We start from the raw sequence: 22,881 nt of genomic DNA, 5'->3' as shown, positions 1-22,881 counted from the left end.
TATTATGAAAACACAAAAAGTAAAAACATCCTCAAACTGAGGTATATTTTCTTAAAGGAATTATTTTATAGAACTGATAATACTATATAAGGTAACTATTGAATATAAGGTAATAAGGATTTTGAACACCACTTGAGCTAGAGATACAGCTAAGTTGGTAGAATGCTTGCCTTGCACATAGGAGGCCATGAGTTTGATTCCCAGCATGACACACACACAGCAACAAACACCAACTTTCTATTCTACATAAGATGCTTAGATGTATCCTAAAGACTCTTCTTTCCTTTTGTATTTTGTGCTTTGCTTTTGTTGTTTTGTGACAGTTACCATTGTAATCCAGGCTGGCCTAGAGCTCTTGGAGTTCACCCGTAGATCAGGCTGACCTTGAACCTGTTTTTTCCCACCATAGCTAAGAGATTCCAAAGTTCAAGCTAATTACAACCACTTACATAGTTATTCTGAAAATACTGACAAAATTAAACTACTGAGAGCTTCTACTTTCCTAGGAAACAGAGAAACAGTATCTCCAGTGTAAAAGGAAATTTTGTTGCAAATTTCTCAATGTTTGGTATATCTACATTACAACATAAATTCATATTTAATTCAAAAGAACTAGAAAAGCATCCATGTATTAGTAAAGGAACACAGCTTATGGGGAACAGAAAACTAAAGGTAAGAGCAGGAATAAATCTGTCTCACCCATTGAACACATGCTGAATGAGCGGGTGAGCAGTCTTCAGGTACACATCTCGATTGGTGCATGCCTCACCAAAGACTTCATCAAAATAAAAAACATGCTGAAAAACAAACTTGAGTTTTATAGAAATACATTTGCATTTTCACCACCATTCTATGAACACATGGGAAAAGCTAAACATATTTCTAAGCAATAGTAACTGACAAGTGCAGAGAAATGAATAACCAGTAACTGTAAAATGACAGTACCTTTGCTTTCCACCTGTCCTTATACGTTCTTACAGTGTAATAACTAAAGTAAACAGCTTTTGTCCCATTTTAAGGAATGTAAACTGATAAACACAAGAGTGAGTAAATCCTTTTGGGTCTGGGAGAGGAAATGAATTCTATAAGGATTATCTAACAGACTAGGCAAAGTCAATATATATGAAAATTTGTGTGAATTCTAGGGATGAATTTTCTTCTGTAGGTTACATAGCTTAACTTGTAGTTCACAAACATTCACTGTTAGCTGATGGATGTATACTGTAACAGGAGTATGCAGGAGTCCAAAGAGAAAGACATTATTCCACCCAACTCCTGAAGGTGCTGATCTATACAAATACACAGATGACCTATCTGATAGCAGAACTTTAAGAGATGGTTTGGATGAGAAAAATGAACATGCATCCCAATAGTTGCTGTATTTGCCCCATCTTCAGTGTCTCCTGATACTCTGAGTTGGATTATAAAGTATTTAGCTATAGGAAAAGTCACAATTTTTGTTTCAATGGATCTGTTTGATTATTTTTATTACTATTTGAGACAGGGTTTTATGTGTTCCAACTGACTTTGAAGCTATACAGTCAAGGATGATCTTGAACTTCTTACTTTCCTGTCTCTGTCTTCCAAGTGCTAGAATTACATGACTGTACCACCCTGCCTGGTTTATGTGGTGCTGTGGATTAAACCCAGGATTTCATGCATGCCAAGCAAGCTCTAACAACTCTACCAACAAAGCTGCATTTCAAGCCCTGTTTTTATTTTAATAACAACTTTTGAGCAGCTATAGGAAAACTGAACAGAGAGCAGAATTTCTGTATACGCCTTTCTTCAAGTTCCTTCTATTAAAATCTTGCCCACTAGAGGAGGGTGGGTATAATTCAATAGAAAACATTTCACTCACTGGGAAAGTTATTAGGAAAAGGACTACTGAGACTGGCTGGGGTGGTGTGAGAGGTAGAGATGGGAGGAGGAAGGAAGATAGACAGTGTCAGAGAAACAAAAGCAAAAGGTCAAAGAAAGAAAGCTTAAGCAATTAGCTGTTTAGTTATGTTTAGGAACAGAGAATGTCCAGTACAATCAAACTCAGGACCCTGGTAAGCAGAAGAGTGACTTAGACTATGTGGTAGGGGTCTTGGGACATCATCCTTAAAGGAATTAGCAGAAACAATGAGGATAAAGTAAAGAATTCTGCAAAAGAGAAGGATAATCTGAGCTACTCTGCTGGAAGATTAACCTGAGTTTACAATGTGACTAGACTGTGACAAGACTCCAGCCATTTGCTGGTGAAGTAAGAAGGTTCAAATCAGGTGACAATAATGGGGAAACAAAAAAACTGGCAAATGACTGGATATGAGAGAAAGGGCTATAAATAAAAAATCAGAGTGATGTAGAAAAAGAGAGAAGAGACTTCATTACACTGGGTCTGGAAAGCAATATTCCAGTAGCTATACTTTTTGAATAACTTAGAGGCTTACAATGATGGTAACATAACTACCCCTGAGTAAGAAATCTTAGTAATTTCATATCGACTATAACAGAATGACAGTAAATACACAATGAGTGAGATTAAGGGCCTATCTTCTGCTACATTTTCAACCTGCTCTAATTATTTACTAGAGATAATTGTAAAGATAGACCAGAAAACTTTGGCAAATTTAATGAGCTCACTCTACCCCAAGTTCAACTATCTTTTATGTACCATTACATTCCATTAGAAAGAAGTGAGATCACTAGAGAAGAAATTAGATCACAGAGCCATTTACAAGGTCACCAAACATTAGAAAGTGAGAGAATCCATCTACAGAATGGAAGAAAGATCTGGGCTGGGGTGAAGTTTAGCTGGTAGTAGAATGCTTGTCAAACAAGTAGAAAACCCTAGGGTCATTCCCTCCCATGGAGTAAAAGCAGGGGCAGCTGCAGATGCTTATAATCCCAGCACTTAGGATGTGGAACCACGAGAATCACGAGTTCAAGGTCACCTCAGGTACATACAACCAGCTCAAGACTGGCATAAGCTGTGTGTGTGTGTGTGTGTGTGTGTGTGTGTGTGTGTGTGTGTGTGTTGGGGGTGGGTGGGAGTTGTATACATGTAAGTGTGCATACAGAGACCAGAGGAGGAGGACTTCAGGTGTCTTCACAGATTACTCTTCTGCCTTGTGACAATTTCACACTGACCTAAAAGCTTGCCATTTCTAGACTGGCTGGCCAATGAGCTCCTGGCCAGCCTTGGTGGCACACACATTTGGTTCCAGCACTTGGGAGGCAGAGGCAGGTAGATCTTGTCAGTTCCAGGTCAGCCTGATCTACAGAGTGAGTTCCAGGACAGCCAGGGCTGTATAGTGAGGCCTGTCTTAACAAACACCAAAACCAAAATGAAACAAGAAACACAGGCCTTTTGCTGAGATGGTAAATCCTAGAGTCCCCATAGAGATTTATTTTACTGATGTTGATGAGTGTCTACTGTATGTGTGTGGGTGCTCATGGAAGCCAGAAGAGGGTGTCAGATCCCCGGATCTGGACTTACAGACCACTGTGACCTGCCTGACACAGGAGCTGGGACTGAACTCAAACCCTCTGGAAGAACAGTGAGTCTTCTTCCACCCAGCCAACCCTGGCTAAGCACGGCGGTGCAGGCTTGCAATCTCAGAACTCGAGTTGCCAAGGCAAGAGGATATAGTATATAGCCTGGGCTTCAAAGTGAATTCCAAGACAGCAGATTAGGCAGTGATACCTTCCCTCAATAAATACATAAAATATTTTTTAAAAATTGGAAAGTAGGGCAGAGCTTGGTTGCAGCTCAGTGGTAAAGTATTTTCCTAGCATAGGTGAGGTTCTAAATTGAATTCCCAGTATTTGATGGGTGTGTATGTGGTGGCAGTGGGGTGTAAAAGTAAAACAAAAAAGAAAATAGAACAAAAAAAAAACCATGGAAAGTAAAATAGTTTTTTTTCCACTTTTGTGCTTGTATAAAATTTCTAATGAGTAAGTGGCAGAAATACTTGATTTGAAAAGATAGGATATTTAACTACATATACAAATTTTCTGTTTTACTCCCTGAATAAGTTTCAAAATAAAACCTAAAGAATCTAGGATTACTTTCATTTAACACCAAGTTCGATACAGACTTCTTTTTAAGGAAGGAAAAAAGAGAGAATGTAAGTCCTTCCAATATTTTTATATCATAGCGTTGACAGGTAAGGACTCTGACCTATGAAATCAAAGGTCCAAAGTTCAACAGCAAAGAAAATGCTTTGAGATCTATGGATATTCAATAAATATTGATCAATGGCAATGACAAAGAAGTAAGGTTATTGTGTCTGGGGATAATGGAAAAATACAAAAGATAATATGATGCCTCCTGGAGGGAATTACTGTGACTGAAGCATCATTAAGGAAATCTTGGGTAGATGGTGATTGGGCAGAGCGATTACTCTGGCTATAGTAGCCACGGAACTAACTAGCCTTACAACTAATTGGTCATTTAGACTATCTTCAAAGTAAGTATCTCCCACTGAAACCTAATAGACTGTGCATTGATCAACAATCAATGAAGCTGTTAAAATGATTGGGTTGGCTGTACAGTGGCCTAGTAATTTATTGCCCATAGAAAGACTATTGGATTACTCGAAATGTCACTGTGAAACTCAATTTTTGGAAGAACAATGCAAGTTTGAAAGAAGGAGTAAGTTTCAACAATTTGACTTCAGTGTTAAAGAATTTACTGCAATAGAATAGTGTCTCAGCTGACTAAGGTGAACTGTGAGCACATCCCATTAATCACTGCATTCTTCTTGGTACCAGTCACTGGGTTTTGCAAGAGAACAAGAGAAAGAAGCAGTATTGAATATGAATGTTTATGGAGGCAGACTCTTTAAAGAAGGCAATTCATAGTAATAGAAACCCTGAGTTCCAAAATCCTTGTGTGCAGGTACAGGTGTATACACCTATGTGTGCACATGGAAAGGCCTGAGGTTGATATTGGGAGTCTGTCACTCTGAATCTCATGTTTTGAAAGAGTTTATTTCCCTAAACCTGAGGTTCATCAATTAACTAGACCAGCCAGAAAGCTGATCTCTTGTTTCCATCATCCAGGGGCTACAATGCTCAACTTATTATGTGGGTACTGGGGTCTGAACTCAACTACTTATGCTTGTGCATCCAGCACTGTAACCACTAAGCCATTTCCTTAGCCCCTACGATTCCAATATCTTAACTACAGATTATATGACTTTCCTTCATTTGTGGAGTTCGTTGCTTCTCTATGAGAATTGGTGCAAGGGTACTTGCTAGCTTGGGATAAGTTCTTTTCAACACCTAACTGTTTTTATAGATAGTTTGAAATTTTTTTATGTATCTGAACAGTATTTTATGAAACCGTTAAATGTTAAATGTGAAAATATATCCCAAATAATATATTACCCATAATTAAATACAAGATTCATACTCAAGAGCTGGACATAATGGTACTTGCCTGTAACAGCACTCAGGATGGTCCATCAGAAAAGTCATGAGTCCAAGGCCAGCTTGGGCTAGTACAGCAAGTTTCAGGCTAGCCTGGACTACAGACAGAGTCATAGCCTGTCCTCAACAAAACTCACACTCAGCGAGTGATAAACTGGCACTGAACGCTGAACATGGAAAGAAAGCACATGCCTGTAATTCTAGTATGCAAGAGACAGAGGCAGGAGGATAGATGCAAGTTCAAGTTTTGACTGGTGTGCCTAGCAAATTCTAGACCAACCAGGACTGCATAGTGAGATTTTGTTTAGAAAACAAACAAGCCAGGCGGTGGTGGGGCATGCCTTTAAGCCCAGCACAGGGAAGAAGAGGTAGGTGGATCTTTGTGAGTTAAGGCTACCCTGGGCTACATGGCAAGTTACAGAACAGCAAGGGCTACACAGTGAGATCCTAACTAAAAACAAACAACAAAAGAAAGAAAGAAAAGTTAAAAAGAAAAAGAAAGGAAGGAAGGAAGGAAGAAAGAAACCAAAGCAGCTGAGCGGTGGTGGCACACACCTTTATCCCAGCACTCAGGAGACAGACAGGTGAGGTTCTGTGAATTTGAGGCCAGCCTGGTCTACAGAGTAAGCTCCAGGACAGTTGGGGCTGTTACACAGAGAAACCCTGTCTTGAAGACAAAATAAAACAAAAAAGAAACCAAAAAGTTCGTATTGCATGATGTAGGGGAAAAAAGAAACCAAGTTTGTGACCATCACTCTCAGCAACTGGCATCAATAACTACTTATTTAAACTCTTTTTATTCTCTTGTCTGTGCCCTTGATTTTACTAAATATGTATAATTAAATTCACATAAATGGGCTGGAGAGATGGCACAGTGGCTAAGAGCACTGGCTGTTCTTCCAGAGGACCTGGGTTCAATTCCCAGCACCCACATGGTAGCTTACAGTTGTCTGTAACCTCACTTTCAGGGAACCCAACATCCTCACAAGGACAAATTTGCCTCACGTGTAGACAAAACACTAGTGCTCATTAAAAAAAGTTAAAAGCTGGGTGGTGGTGATGCACGCCTTTAATCCCAGCACACGGGAGGCAGAGACAGGTGGGTCTCTATGAGTTCAAGGCCAGCCTGGTCTACAGCTGGAGTTCCAGGATAGACTCCAAAGCTACAGAGAAGTCCTGTCTTGACCAAGCAAAATAAATAAATAAAATAAAAAAAAACATGCTAAGTAAATACATGGTAGAGTTTCATTGCATAATACAGGAATTGTGGTTTTCCAACTATGTATATCATAACCGCATTACATTTTTAAAGAATGAAGGCCCAAAGTATCAATAACTCAGAAAAGCAATCAAGAGCTGAGCACAGAGGCACACGCCATTAATCCCAGCATTTGGGAGGCAGAGGCAGCTGGATCTCTTTGAGTTCTATCCGAGGTGAGATCCTGTCTGAAAATAAATAAATAAACAAACATTATAAAAAAAAATCAATACCTAAACCAGAAACTGGATTTTAGAATGATCATTTAAACATAAAGCTGGCATATTTCGTAATACTAGTTGGAACCACAGTAAGAGATCCTACCTGCAGAATATATTGTGTGAGGTCAACTGCTTCTTTTTTTTCATGTACAAGCAGAGTTTCTTTATCTTCTACAGTAATAATATTAACTTCTCCACGACGAACTTCCCTTACACCTAATGGCCGTTTTCGAACACAAACTCTGATTTTCTCCATTTCAGTCCAAGAATTCTCTGAAGTGATCTGTCTGATATATGTTTACAAACAGACTTTAATTCTTAATAAAAGGATTAAATTACTTAAATGGTCAAAGTATCAGCACATTTTGAATATATTTAATATAATTATTCTAGAGTTTTGTTTGTTTGGTTTGTTGGTTTTGTTTTTAAGACAGGGTTTCACTTTGTAGCTCAAGCAGGTCTAGAACTTGCTATACAGGTTGGCGCAAACTTTCTACTCTAGCCTCCCAAGTGCTGGGACTACAGGCATGTACCATCAAACCCAAGTTCTGAGACAGGTTGCTACTGTTGTGCAGGCTAGCTCCTGTTTCTCTTGCCTCCACCTGACGTGTGCTGGGATAAACACCACCACATCAAGCTCATTTAAACAATTCAGCAAAGAGAAAAATTTAAACCTCTGTTTCTCATCTCTGACCTACACCCCCTCACTCTTACAATACAAAAAAAAAAAAAAGGAAGGAAGGAAGGAAGGAAGGAAGGAAGAAAGAAAGAAAGAAAGAAAGAAAGAAAGAAAGAAAGAAAGAAAGAAAGAAAGAAAAGGAGGAAGGAACAGGCTAGTGACTAAACTGTCAGCTACTTTAGCTCTAAGACTTGTACATTTGATGCCGGGGAGCAAATCCAAAGTCTCATGCATGCTAAGTAAGCACTCTATCAACTGAAAGACATCCTCACACACTACATTTCTCTCTCTCTCGCTCCTTTTTTTTTAAAAAAAAAAATTCTACTGGTTTACTAAGTGTCTCGAATTAGGTGGTAGGTTTCAATGTACTTTTCCTCCTATTCATCATAGATATACTCAGTTTCTCCGAATCCTATTCCTTTCTCCGTCTGTCTGTCTGTCTGTCTGTCTGTCTATCTGGTGTGTGTGTGGGGTGAGGAACACATGCGCACACATGTGTGCATGCGCATTGTGTGTGAAGAGGTCAGGGAACAATCTTATGTGTCTTTTCTCCTCAGGAACTGTCCACCTTGTTTTCTGAGACAGAATTTTTCACTTGATTTAGGGCAAACATCAGGGATCCACCTGTCTCTACACTTCAGTGCTGGGATTACAAGTATGTACCACTATACTGGCTTTAACATGTGTGCTGGAGATTGAACTTGACGTTATGCTTGCATGGCAAGCATTTTATCAGCTGATATGAATTCATTCATTACAATATAACCATATATTTCTTCTCAAGATAGTTTTAAGACTGGTCATATCCACTACTACCTCAATCTCCTATTCAATGCATTCTTTCAGCTAGCCCAACACCTAAAGGACTATTCCTCAAGCCAGGGATAAAACACTAATGAGGTTTATTTGCTGAGTTTCATGTGATAATGTATCTAAGAATCAATCACTTATAGAAACTTCTTTAAAACTAGGTTGTAAGAAAATAAGATCCATTTTCCTCTTAATTTATTTTCATAAAAATCTTATTTTCAGGGGAGGTAAGGAGGGGGAGGGAAAAGGGAGGTGGGGAGGAAGTGGAAATTTTTAATAAATAAATAAATCTTATTTTCAGCTGGGTGGTTGATGGCACACACTTTTAATCCTAGCACTTGGGAGGCAGAGGCAAGCAGATCTCTGTGAGTTTGAGGACAGCCAAGACTGTTACACAGAGAAACCCTATCTTGAAAAACCAAATAATAATAATAATAATGATGATGATAATAATAATAAAATAAAAAAATTTAATTTTCTGAGTCTTCCAACTGGCTGAAAAATTATTTTTTGTCAGGATCTAAATTAGTTTTACAACAAACAAAGAAATTTTCCAATAAATTATAGTGCTTGATTTTAAGACATCTTAAAACACGTTTTATTATTTTAATTAAAATATGAGACTAATGTATCATTTGAGGCATGAGACTTAATGCGTATATGGGGAATTTATTGTTCTCTCTTTTGCATATGTGCTTAATTTTTCACAATAAAAGAGAGAATATTTTAATCTATTATTTTGGAATCCATTCTACTTTTTGATTTCATATTATTATCTGTTCCTTTATAAAATCTATTTTTTTCGCTTTATGTTTTACTCTAACCCATTATTTTAAAGGGGTTTTTGGTCAAATCTCTTTGATGTTAGCATTAGTAGCCTAATCACAACAAGCTAATCAAAGAGGACGGAAAATGCTTAGACCTTTTTATTTTTGTTAGGTTTGAGACGGGTCTTGCAATGTGGTCTGAGCATCCACAGTGCTAGATTACACAATACTACTACGCCCAGCCAGTCATTTTTAGAGTTGTGCAGGAATTCTAGGGGAGTCACAAGGAAAAAGGTCTGTAGTTTGTGGTTTTTAAGTTAAAAGACAAAAAGGAAAGTGTGTTCTTCCTTAGTGGGTATTTTCTGGCTCATTTGTTTTTGAGATAGGGTCTTTCTATGAGGCCAAGGCTGGCTGGAGCTCATCAGCCTTGTGTCTGTCTTGTGAGTGATGGGCTTGCTGTATGCTCCACCATGCCTGGCACAAATGGCTATGCCTGTCATCTCTTACCTTGCCCTCTAATATCTAAGAGCCTCCAGATATCTTTATTATCTTCATACCTAGAGTCAGAGATCACAGCTTTACTTAATATTTATAGAATAAATGTAATGGCAATATTTAAACTAAAATATGCATTCTAAATCATGATGTATTAAGTAATGGAAAGTAGTTTTTGTTTGTTTTTTTCAAGACAGGGTTTCTCTGTGTATTTTTGGCTGTTTTGGAACTCACTCTGTAGATCAGGCTGGCCTTGAATTCACAGAGATCCTCCTGCCACTGCCTCCCGAGTGCTGGGATTAAAGGTATATGTCACCATGCCCAGTGGAAAGTAGTAATTTTATAAATAATCCTAATTTATATTTTTCTGTGTTGGTCAATAAGACTAAAATAGTAAAAAAAAAGCTTGCTATTTTATCTTTCATATTTACAATCTATAATTAAAGAAGAAAAATAGCAGCACTAAATCCTCTGTGCTCTGCTAGAACAAGTATCTCAAATTATTTATTTATTTATTTTGGTTTTTCGAGACAGGGTTTCTCTGTAGCTTTGGGGCCTGTCCTGGAACTAGCTCTTGTAGACCAGGCTGGTCTCGAACTCACAAAGATCCGCCTGCCTCTGCCTCCCGAGTACTGGGATTAAAGGTGTGAGCCACCACTGTCTGGCTTAAGTATCTCAAATTATTATAGGTACTTTCACCTATGAGACTAAGTCACCTTGGAGTGGGAGAGATGGCACAGTGGTTAAGAGTACTGGCTACTCTTTCAGAGGACCCAGGTTCAATTCACTGAACCCATATGTGACTCAGCATTATCTGTCTATAATTCCACTCCCAGGATATTTGACATGCTCTTCTGGCCTGCATGGGCACCAGACATACATGTAGTGTAAAGTCATACATGCCTGGAAAACATTCGTAAACATAAAATAAAAAATTTAAAAACCTAAATTACCTAGTTTGGGAGAATGAAAGAACTCATCATGAAGTACTCTGGCACTTCAGCAAATATAAGACCAGATGTAAAGACTTTATCTTGCCACAGGAAGTAGGGGCGCACATCTTTAATCCCAGCACTCAGGACAGAAACAGGATCTCTGTGAGTTCGAGGCCAGCCTGGTCTACAGAGTGAGTTCCAGGACAGCCAGGGCTACATAGAAAAACCCTGTATTAGGAAGGAAGGAAGGAAGGAAGGAAGGAAGGAAGGAAGGAAGGAAGGAAGGGAAAGAATTTAGTTTCCCGTAACTCATATACATTACTTTTATAATAACATAACAAGTAATATATTTTAAAAGAACATATTTTCTAGTATATCATTCTTAGCATTGGGGATTATTGAGTATTTCACCTTTCAGAGATCTTATTTAAAATTCTATCTTGAAGAACTAGGTGAAAATAGCTTACTGTCATTCTGATTCACAACCTCTGATTGCCATCAAAAGGTCTTACTTACTCTTTGTAATCACCAAAAAATCACCTGTTTCTCCAGGGCTGAATTTAAAAAAAAAAAATGCAGTCAAAATTAGGATCCTATTTCAATTGTGCAGATAACCTAAGTGCTCAAAGAACTACTTAATTTAACTATCTGCTCTTTGGCTTAAGCAAGCTACTGTAAATCATCTGGCTGGTATGAATTAGATTGTCTTAAAAAAATAATCCTGCTGGATGGTGGTAGAGCATGCCTTTAATCCCAGCACTCGGGAAGCAGAGGCAGGCAAATCTCTGTCAGTTCGAGGCCAGCATGGTCTACAGAGTGAGTTCCAGGACAGCCAGGGTTACACAGAGAAGTCCTGTTTCAAAAGACAAACAAATAAAATCCCGTGAATTGTATGATTTTTTTTCATTGTAGAAGGCCAGTTAACTACTTCGCTTTCACGAATATACTGGGGGTATAGTCTGCGAGAGGATGGACAGCAGACCCTGGTAAGTAGCAGCTGTCTGTTTGACGCACATGAACAATATCAGTTTTTTGCTTTGGGAAAGTTCCAGTTCCTCATTATTCTGTTTCTACTCACTTACTTCAATTATTAATGCAAACTTTGTTAACTATCATTCATGTTACATTCATTTACTAGGAATAAAGAGTAACTGCACTGCTCTGTCATGAAGGAGAGATTTGTCTTTGCCTCTCCCAAAAATGTAAAAATAAATTATTACCTGACACAAGAATGAGGGATTCCATAGTTATACCCCGAAACATGAGAGACTCTTTGAATCACGGGAATATCACTGTTTCCTAGTTTTGGAGAAAAATAACTTGATGAAAAGAGCGAAGCGTCAGTTTCTGTCTGCATGTGAGCACCAGCAGCTGAGGCATTCAGGGTTCTTATTTTTGTTTGGTCCTGGGAGTCATCAGGTAGCATGTGTGCCAGCACTTTCAGGTAAGTGGATTTCTGCTCCTCTACAGATAAGTCTGATAGATTGCATGTTTCATTGCTGGCTGTCCTGGCTTTGCTATGAGCAGGAGAATCAAAATGCAGTTGTCTTCGGGGGCCAGATCTGAACTCCCGACGCTTGGTATACATGTTGCTTGTTTGAAGAGGACTCTCTGGGCTACTGAGGGCTTTATCCTCCTCCTGCATAATCTTAATGATTTTGATAAGTTGGAAAAGACGTCTGCGGTCGTTCATGTCATGAACTCCCAATTTGGAGTAGTCCTTCATTGTAACCTTTGCTAATTCATCTATTTTCTGAAGGCCAAGCGCAGTAAAATGAGGATAATACTGTGCAAGTTCAGCTTCACAAAGGCATTCATATAACCAGGAGGCCATTTTTGTGACTAGATTTACATGAACTCTGAAGAAAAAGAGAAAAAGAAGTCATCTATATAGAGTAAACAGAATATATTCCTTTACAAATGAAAACATAAATATGCAGGAAAATGTTTCTCATCTCAGGTTTCCTAGGAATGTTTCTTCTGGAATGATTAATTAAACAGCAGAGTCTATAAGCAAAGCTGCTTTATAACAGCATATGAAGTAACAGCTGTAATTTATTCATCTGTTTAATAATGTTTCCTAATTATATATTTAAGTAAATACATATGGACACATATAACATAAAGCACTTACTTATTGCTTGGGAATTCCTTTTAACTTTGCAGTGTCTGCTTAACAGGCAATACACTGCTGAAATCTTGCTCTCAGCCACTGACTGTAGCAGGACTAATTTTAGATGTTCAACTCAATGTCAAGGCAGGTTGCACAACTGTTTCCTAAGATTAATCAACAAAGGCTAAGAAGTCTTTCAGAATAGAAAGCAGAATAAAATAGTGACCACAAGGATAATTAACACAGCTCAGAGAAAACTGCATCTTTTATCTACTGTGTATTGGTAAACTAGAGAGAAGTAAAAACAACCAATTCAGAATCAACTCACTCAGTATTTCAGATAATTCTAAAAGGTGATCACAGATGTCAACTGAACAGAATATCAATCAAATAAATTTTTTCTAGGAAATTAATACTACAGTCACTTTGAACAACTACACAATATAACACTTAAAATCAGAAATTTAATTAAACACTAAGAGATGATGTGGTAATAATACAAAATCTTTGTCAGAATTCTGAGTAATTCTCAATTATTCCTGTTAATCAAGCTCAAGTTCCTAAGAATATAAAAAATAATTTTCAATAGCATTTTAAAATATTTAACTAATATTTTAAATGTATGTGTGAATGTACATGTACATGTATGTGTGTGTGCCCACACATGTGCGTGCACGATTATACCGCCAGAAAAGGGTGTTGGATCCACTGGAGATGAAGTGCTAGAACTTGAAAATGAGTCCTCTGGAAAAATAATACATACTGTCTCCTCAGCCTCTGTTTTGTTCATTTGGGGGAGGAGGGATTTCTCTGTGTAGCCTTGGCTGTCCTGGAACTATAGACCAGGCTGGCCTTGAACTCAGAGATCCACCTGCCTCTACCTCTTACGGGGATTAAAGGCAACCATCCAGCCTGTTTTTGTTGCTGTTGTTTGTATAGCCTGGATAGCCTAGGCTGGTTTGGAGTTTGCTGTGCAGTCCAGGTTGGCCTCAAATTTGTGGTAATCCCCTTGTCTTGGCCTCCCAATCTCTAGGATTACAAGCAGGAACCACCATGCCTAAAAATTTAAAATTTTTTAAAATTATTACTTATTATATGTGTATGAGTGTTTTGTCTGTATGTATGTCTGTGCGCCACATGTGTGCCTGGTGTCCAAGGAGGCCAGCAGAGGACGATGGATCCCTCGGGACTAAAGTTACAAACTAGAATTGTGGAACCCAAGTCCTTAGCAAGAGTAGCCAGTGTTCCTAACTGTGGGGCCATCTCTCCAGCCTCTTATATTTTCTTTTTCAAAATGGTCTAATACTTCAGAGCTTCCAAAACTCAAATAATTACTGAAGAATTGCTTTCATTTTCATTTATTTTTGTCCTTTCTAGGAGAAACAGTGTGTGTGTGTGCGCGCGCGTGTGTGCGTAAAGACAACCAAGGAGTTCTGAGTAATTAAATTTGGAGAAAATACTATTTAGGCAAAACAAAACACCAAATGTCTGAGTACCTAACCCTAACACATATCCTAAACTGACACCGTCTTTTAGTGATGGGTTTCCCCTCTGCAAAAGCCCACAAAAGTTTTGCAGTCCTTCCATCAAGGGTGGAGTGTATTTCTTCCCCACATTACATCTAGAATGACTTTCTAGTTTCTTTTGGGCAAGAGAATGCAGTAAAGCAGACTGCCATGCCCAGGTCTAGAGCGCCATCATAGCTGTTACCATTGACAGAATTCTTCTACTGCCACGTGAAGAAGTTTAGCCAATAGCTAGAGGCTCATACATTACTACTACAACTTTAATGGCCAAAAACATATGTGCAAGAGAAGCCATCTTAGACTAGATGTCACTAGATGAGTGTTTCTCAACTTTCCTAATGACGCAACCCTTTAATACAGCTCCTCAGGCTGTGGTGACCCCCAACCATAAAATTATTTTCGTTGTTACTTCATAACCTTAAACTTGCTACTGCTGTGAATCGTAATGTCAGTATCTGTTTTCCAATAGTTTTAGGTGACCCTGTAAAAAAGTGGTTTGACTCCCCTGCGAGGGATCACGACCGGTTAAGAACCAGTGCACTAGACAGTCACAGTCACAGGAATGACTCCAAGTGAGATCAAGTAAAGAACTAAGCTTGGTCCAAATAATTGACTCACAGAGCTTTAAGCAAATAAAAGGACAACTATTTTGAGTCAAGTTTGAGGCTGGATTGTTATGTAACAGTAATTACAACTTCATTTCTGAAACTTTGCCAATTTTATATGCAAATTTAGGGGCTATTTTAGGTTCACAGAAAAACTGAGAAGGTAAAAACTTGCCAAACAGCCTGTGTCGCACATGTACTCTTTTCCCCACTAGTGAACCTACATTGATAAAAAATCATTACCCAAAGTCTACAGTTTACACTGGAGTTCTTACCTAGAGCTACAGAACTTATGGACTTGGATAGATAGTACATGCATCCTCTATTTAAGTAAAACATGGACTAGTTTGATTGCCCTAAAACTCCTGGGCTCTGTCTACTCACCCTTCGTAAGCTCTATCCAATAGTGACTAATGATCTCTTTGTCTGAAAGGTAGGGGGTGGGGCAGGGTCTCACTGTATAGCACTAGCTGTCCTGGAACCCACTACTGTATATCAGGCTCCCCAAGTGTTGGGATTAAAGGTGTGAACCCATATCTGCCCAATGATCTTTTTATTGCTTCCACAGTACCTTTTCCAGAATGTCACATAGTAGGAAGTATGCAGCCTGTCAGCTTTTAGACTGGCTTTTTCAGTTCATAATTTAAACTCCCTCCAAGATTTTTTTTATGGTGTGTTAGCTTATTTCTTTTCACTGCTGAAACCCATTTCACATGTGAATGTGCCTGGTTTATTTATTTTTTCATTTAATGAAGGACATCTTAGAGGCTTACAGTTTGGGCAATTACAAATAAAGCTTCTATAAACAGCCATGCAGTTTTCACATGGACATAATTTTCAACTCCTTTCTGTAAATACCAAGGTGCATGATTACTGGGTTGTATGGTAAGACACGCTTAGTTTTATAAGAAATTGTCAAACTACTCCCTAAAGTGGCTGTACTATTTTCATCCCTACAAGTGATGACTGGGAACGCCAGGTGCTTCCTATCATTTGTCATTGCGTGTGTTACACCCTTCCTTTCAAGACTGCTCAAGAGCTTTTCACCAAGATAAGATTTTCATCTCTAGATTTTTTTCTATCATTTCACCCCCAACACCTTACATTGTATCAAAACTAAACCACCAATTCTCTTACGACTATTTTCTTCCTCCCTAGAATATCTGTCTTTGTCAGAAGGACACTGCAGTTTTCTATCACGATGGAGATAGGCCCTAATAGGGAATACATGGTACTCTGTGCCTCAGCAACCATTATACCGTCTAGTATTTACTGTGTATTTAATACATACCACCCACTGTTCTGGGCATTGTATTTGTTCATCTCCACACAATCCTATAAAGGAGGTAAGTGTGTAGCAAGTTCAATCACTTACTATTTCAGGAACTCACTTTTTCAATTGTGAATAAGGAATGCCATAGAAGCATTCTGAAAACCCAACATCTGAAATCCCAACACTGAGGCAAAGGGAAGCATTGCAAGGTCAAGGCCAGCCTGGGCTATATGAGACCCCATTTTTTGGTTTATTTGTTTAAAAAAAATATTTGGGACGTAAGGAGGCAGCTCAGTCAGTAAAGTGTCTCACAAGCATGAAGACCTGAGTTTGATTCCCTTAAAAAAACAAAAAACAGAAAACAAGTGTGGTAGTGTTTGACTGTAATGTCAGTGCTGGGGAGGTGGAAACAGGAAGCTCTTTGGAACTCAATGGCCCACCAAACTGACTGAATCCCAAAGTTTCAGATTCAATAAAAGATCCTCCCTGGTGATGGTGGCATACACCTTTAATACCAGCACTCAGGAGGCAGAGACAGGTGGATCTCTATGAGTTCGAGGCCAACCTGGTCTACAGAGCAAGTTCCAGGATAGGTTCCAAAGCTACAGAGAAACCCTGTCTCAAAAACAAAACAAAACAAAACAAAAAATCCTGTGCAAGATAGAGCTCTGTCTCACGAAAGAGAAAAAGAAAAGCTGGAGAGCAGCTGAGGGAGACACTCACTGACTTCATGTGTACGTGCACCTCCCTCCACCCCTCAAGTATGTGTTTAGTAGTGGGGACCTGTAACCCAAGCACTTGGAAGGCTGAGATAGGACTGCCTTGGGTTTGAGGTAGGTTCTAGCAACAAAGTTACATAGAAAGTTTGAGGTCAATTTGGACTACATAATGACACCTTGCTTCAAGACACTGAAGGGAGAAGAAGACAATCAAATTCTTCAGATTGAATATGGAAATACCAGTAGGGGTTGGGGATAGAGCTCAGTTTATATCACACTTAATTAACATGCATAAAGTCCTAGGTTTGCTCCCAAGCACTGCCAAATTCTAGGCATGTTAACATGTACCTATAATTCCAGCATGTGGGGAGGTAGAGGCAGGCAGATCAGAAATTCAAGACATTCTTAGTTATAGAGCAAGTCTGAGGCCTGCCTGAATGAAAGACAGATAAACAAGCCAAGCAAAATAAGCCTTGGCAGTTATTACCATTGCTATTGTTATTTCTGCATTTCTCCCTATCTTCACCACCTAGCACAGAACCAAGAACAGAACTTAATCTACCTTCGGTGTTTTGGTTTAATCAAATTCTAAGCAGCTGCACTCTCTGTTTGGCTCAGCTTACCCATGGGAACAGGCTGTAAGTGCCATGCACAAGCTATGCAAGATTCTGTATTTTGCACACCAATTCCCTTGGTGCCATATCAAACATTTCTCAGTTCAACTCTGATAATCAGTCTCCACTGCTTCTTAACAAGTAAATGAGACTAAAATATTAATTTTGAAACTCTTGTATAACCTATAATATCATGGGAAGAGAAAAATGTAAGAATAATTTGAACATGCATTAAGCATGAGTTGAAGTAGTCAGAGTCATGCATCTAACACAGTTGCAGCCCTCCCACCTTTTTGGGCACTATGGATAGCCTATGTTCCTTTGTTTTCAAACTCAACATGCTTCTCCGTAATTGTAGTCTGCTTTACAAGGGTTTATCCCCTCCTTTAACTCCTGAAGTAAGTATCAGAATCACTCTTGCAACTTCAAACAAAAAACATTTAAACTCTACTACTGAGCCACAGAAAAACAAAATAAACCCCCATATTTGGGGGATAGATATATTGACATTTTGCTCAGATGATAATTTTACTTTACTGATCTACCTCTGTCAAAAAGACAAATGCAAAGGCTGTGGAGGGATATCAGCAGTAGAGCACACGCTTAGTGTGAGCAAGGCCCTGGGCTCTGGAGGCAGCTGTTCAGAGGTTAAGAGTGATTACTGTTTAGGCAATGAAGTTGAGAGGCCTGGAGTTCTGATCCCAGTCCCACATAACAAACTGGGCAATCTGCAAATGCCTATACTTCCAGTTCCAAGGCATTTGATGTCTTCTGGCCTCTCCTCACCACAGGTATATGTATCTATGCAAATATGCACATATATCACAATATGTGCACACAGAAGTCAACTATTACATAGCAAAAGTGTTGGTAGCTAGGTCTTTCCTAATATGATTTGTACATACTACTCACATAGATGCACACATATGTATAAAAATAAATTTTTATAGCCAGGCGGCGGTGGTGCACACCTTTAATCTCAGCACTTGGGAGGCAGAGGCAGGCGGATCTCTCTGAGTTTGAGGCCAGCCTGGTCTACAGAGCTATTTCCAGGACAGCCAATGCTACACAAAGAAACCCCGTCTTGAAAAAAAAGCCAATAAATAAATAAAAATAAATTTTCATAAAATTTATTCACTCCCCAGTAATTCTAACTCTGGAAATATCCTACAGCTATTCTGTACAAATATAAAAAGACAGAAGTACAAAGTCATATCACTATTGGTAATAGCAAAGGATGGAGACTGGTTAAATAAATTACTATTGCCTTTCAAGGGAAAAAACACAATGAAGCAATTACAAAACTTAACTAAACTCTCCAATAGTTATTGAAGAAAAAGAAAGCTTTCCAATATATTGCTAAGTGAATAAAGTAAGGTACAGAATAGTTCATAAAGGCATCATTTGTTAAAGAGAACGTTAATTGATCCAAAATAGAACCGTATCATTGCTTATCAGGCATAAATGTGCTTGGCAGGTTGCATGAGTACTGACAGTAGTCTTTTGCAGGAAGGGAAATGGGTACTACTAGTGGACAATCAAGAGAAGTAGCCTACTACAGCAAAAGTTGTTGGCCATTGTTTTTTCTAAAGTGATCTGTATTTCACTGACGTCTCCAGTAACCAGCAGGACTGAGAACACTGTTGTGCATGTGCTTAAATCTGAAACTATTTTTTAAAATATTTATTTATTTATATTTTACATACATTGGTGTTTCGCCATGAGTGTTGGGTCTCCTGGAACTAGAATTACAGATAGTTGTGAGCTGCCATGTGGTTGCTGGGAATTGAACCTGGGTCCTCTGGAAGAGCAGTCAGTGTTCTTAACCACTGGGCCATCTCCCCAGTCCTGAAACTATTTTTAAAAAATTTATGTGTTATTATTTTTCCTACATGTATATCTGTGCATCATGTGTGTTCCTGGTGCCCTCAGAGGTCAAAAAAGGTCACTGGATCCCTAGAACTTGAGCGGGTCATCCCAAGAGCAGCAAGGGCTCTTTAATCATTGAGGTATCTCTCTAGCTCAATAATACTATTATTAATTAATAAAAAATACAACACATTTCAGCACTGGAGAGATGGCTCAGTAGGTAAAGTGCTTGCTGCACAAGCGTGGAGATATGAGTTTGGATCTCCAGCACCCACATAAAACTAGATGTGAGAGAACATGTCTGTAATACCTGGGGAAGAGACAGAAGGATCCTCAGTGCTTGCTGGTCAACACTCTAAGCTCCAGTCTGTTTCAAAAAATGAGGTGGAAAGTTGGTAACATGATTCAGTGGGTAACAGAATTTGCTGTACAGCCTAACGCCTTGAGTCTGCTCTCCAGGGCCACATAGTGAGAGAAGAGCATCAGTTCCAGTAAGTTATCCTCTAATTTCCACACATAAACTGTGCAACACATGTCTACACACGAAATAAATTAAAACATAATAAAAATATATACTAAAATGTAAAGGCAGAGAGCATTCTTATTTTAAGATGTTAAATAAGATAGATCTTCATTTTAAATATCTGTTAGTAAACCAAAGAGTACTAACTAACACAGATTACTAAATTAGGAGGCAAAAAAAACCCTTCATCTAGTTCAGCTCTGCTAAGAACCTGAGAAGCAGATGTGATACATGGTCAAGTTATTTAACATCGATGGGGCTTGGATCGTGTTTTTTTTTTTCTTTAAAGTAATTTTATTAAATTATAAAAGTTTCCATTTCCGCCCCTCCTCCCACCACCCTCCCCCTCCCCCCAGAGGGTGTTAGATCGTGTTTTGTCTTAGGTTTTCTGCAACAGTAGAGACCAAACCAGAACCTTACAGGGCCTTATTAATGTTAGGCAAGCACTGTAACATTGAGCTACCCTGCTGCCCTCTTAACTTTGTTTTGTTTGTTTTGAGATAAGGTTTCTCTGTGTAACAGCCCTTGCTGCTCCTGAATACCCTTTGTAGACCAAGTTGGCCTTGAACTCACAGAGATCTGCTAACTAAAGGTGTACACCACCAACACCCAGCCTGACTTCTTATAGAAAGACAAAATAAGTATGTTTCCAAGCATGGAGCTTAATACTAAAGAAATCATTCATTGCTTATTTGAAATTCAAACTGAATTTTGTTTGGTCTAAATCTGGCTATCCTACATTAGAAGCAGCATCTACATTTCTGGCAAAATGTTCTGTCAGTGTTATTTAGCACATGTTTCATGCACACAGAATCAGACTATACACAAATGTCTGCAAGGACTGCAGCCTGATCCCCTTGCTGAGAGAGTCTCTCTTTAAATTAATCTAGGAGTTTCACTCATTGGGGATCAATACCTCCTTACTTATTTCATTAGGAGCTGTAAATTGGTAATTTTCTGATCCTCTCCTTCTTTAGGAATTCTCCTTAGGAAACCTTTCTGGGGACTAGAGAGATGGCTCAGCAGTTCAGTGTACTTGTGCTCTTGCAGAGAATTTGATTCGGTTCCTAGGGATAAACATGGTGCCACACAACTGACAATAATTCAGTTCCAGGGGATCTAATACTCTATTCTGGCCTCCAACAGCCAATCACATAAGTGGTACACAGACATACATGCAAGCATGTAAACATACTCATAAAGATTTTAAAAAGAGCTGGGAGGTGTTGGTGTGTTCCTTTAATCTCAACACTTGGGAGTTTGAGGCCAGCCTGGTCTACAAAGGGAATTCCAGGACAGTTACAAAGAGAAACCCTGTCTCAAAAGAGAGAGAGAGAGAGAGAGAGAGAGAGAGAGAGAGAGAGAGAGAGAGAGAGAGGGAGAGAGAGTGAGAGAAACTTTCTGTCAACAACTAGGGCTATCTGATTACTTAAAACAGAATTTTTACGTGAAGGCAAGTATAAATGATTTTTTTCCTTTAAATTTTCAATTCATAAAGAATGTCCTACTTATTTTAAATGGTATCAGGTGACTTATTTCAGAATTTTAATGTTTTTTCATCAGATTCATGATTAATTCTAGCATTTTTTCATATTCCATGTTTTTCATTAAATTGCCTTAAGCCTTTGATAGCTTCATCATGCATATTTTCCGTCTAACCTGGAAATAAGCTTTCCTTCAATGAATACATGGCTGTTATAATTAGCCACCCACAGGCCTAAATTCAGGTGAAGGTTATGCATTTCCAGTTAAGGACAGAGAGCCTGAAGATGGGGAAAGGAAAGAGTAAAGTTGACAACGCTTGTTCTTTAGAGACCTGCACAGCTCCAGACGCCCACAACTACTCTAGGGACACTGCTATTCACTTCACACGCTCAGTCATCTCTCTAGCTCCTCAATGCTACCAATGCTGTGACTTCTAGAAATTTTATGAAGGAGTTTAAACTATTATACAGGATGAGACCAGGTGGTGGTGACACACACTTTTAATCCTAGCCCCTGGAAGGCAGAGGCAGGCAGATCTCTGAACTGAGGCCAGCCTGGTCTGCAGAGTGAGTTCCAGGATAGACAAGGCTACATGGAGAAACCCCATCTCAAAAGAACAAAACAAAACAAAGAAACAGACAAAAAAGAGAATATAGGATGAGAATTTTAAAAGCTAAACTAGGTGTCATTTTACTTATTATTACTTACACACTGGAATTAAGAATTTACCATTAAGAGGGCTTAGTGATCTATCACGAATCTATTATAAGAACACTTATAGCTCTTGCAAAGGACCAGGGTTCAGTTCCCAGGACCCACATGGTGGCCCATGACCATGAGTAACTCCTGTTCAATGCCTCCTCCTGGCCTCCAAAGGCATTTGCATGAATATGGTACACAGGAACTCACAGAGACACAAATGTTTACACATAAATTACAAAATAAATACTTTCTTGTGTGTATTTTGAGACAGGGTTTCTATGCAGTCCTGGCTGTCCTAGAACTTGCTATGTAGACCAGGTTGGTCTCTTCTGCTGAAATTAAAAGTGGACACCACCACAATTGGCCTAAGAAGTTGTTTTTAAAAAGAATTTATCATCAAGGCTGGGAAGATGGCCTAGTGGATAAAGCCCTCTTGCCCCATAAAGCTTAAGTTTAAACCAGAGTTCAGATTCCCAGGATCCATTTAGAAGTTGGATAGGTAGGGAGGGAGCTGGAGAGATGGCTTAGAGGTTAAGAGCTCTGGCTGCTCTTCTAGAGTTCCTGAGTTCAATTCTCAGCAACCACATCTGGTGTGCTCTTCTGGCATGCAGGTATACAGGCAGACAGAACACTGTATATATAAAGAAAGTTGAGTAGATGTGTTAGCTGTCACCCAAGTACTTGGGAGACAAATCCAGGAACTCTCTAAGAGAAGCTGGTTTGCTCTTGCTAAGACTATCAATCAGCAAGCTCTCATTTCAGCTAAGAGACCCTGCCTCAATAAACACTATGGAGAGTAATCAATTTCTGGCCTCCTCATGCACACACACACATGTGCACACACATCTGCCCACACACATGCACAT

General features: G+C 39.0%; 1 protein-coding gene across 1 annotated transcript in view; it reads right to left on the bottom strand.

Annotated features, from left to right (window-relative positions):
• Kif24 (kinesin family member 24) overlaps window positions 1–22,881 on the bottom strand; it is a 58,246-nt gene that overhangs the window by 24,045 nt on the left and 11,320 nt on the right. Inside the window, exons 2-4 of the mRNA XM_048420311.3 lie at window positions 11,807–12,445; window positions 7,004–7,187; window positions 700–797 (exon numbers count right to left, since the gene is read on the bottom strand). Of these exons, the coding sequence (XP_048276268.3) occupies window positions 700–797; window positions 7,004–7,187; window positions 11,807–12,420 (896 nt within the window). The 5' untranslated portion in view covers window positions 12,421–12,445. The remainder of the gene's footprint in view (window positions 1–699; window positions 798–7,003; window positions 7,188–11,806; window positions 12,446–22,881) is intronic.

Source organism: Myodes glareolus, chromosome 16 (assembly GCF_982192425.1).
Source record: "Myodes glareolus chromosome 16, mMyoGla1.1, whole genome shotgun sequence".
Classification (NCBI taxonomy): domain Eukaryota; kingdom Metazoa; phylum Chordata; class Mammalia; order Rodentia; family Cricetidae; genus Myodes; species Myodes glareolus.
Note: the sequence above shows the minus strand (reverse complement) of the source record. Positions and strands in the feature narration are given on the sequence as shown.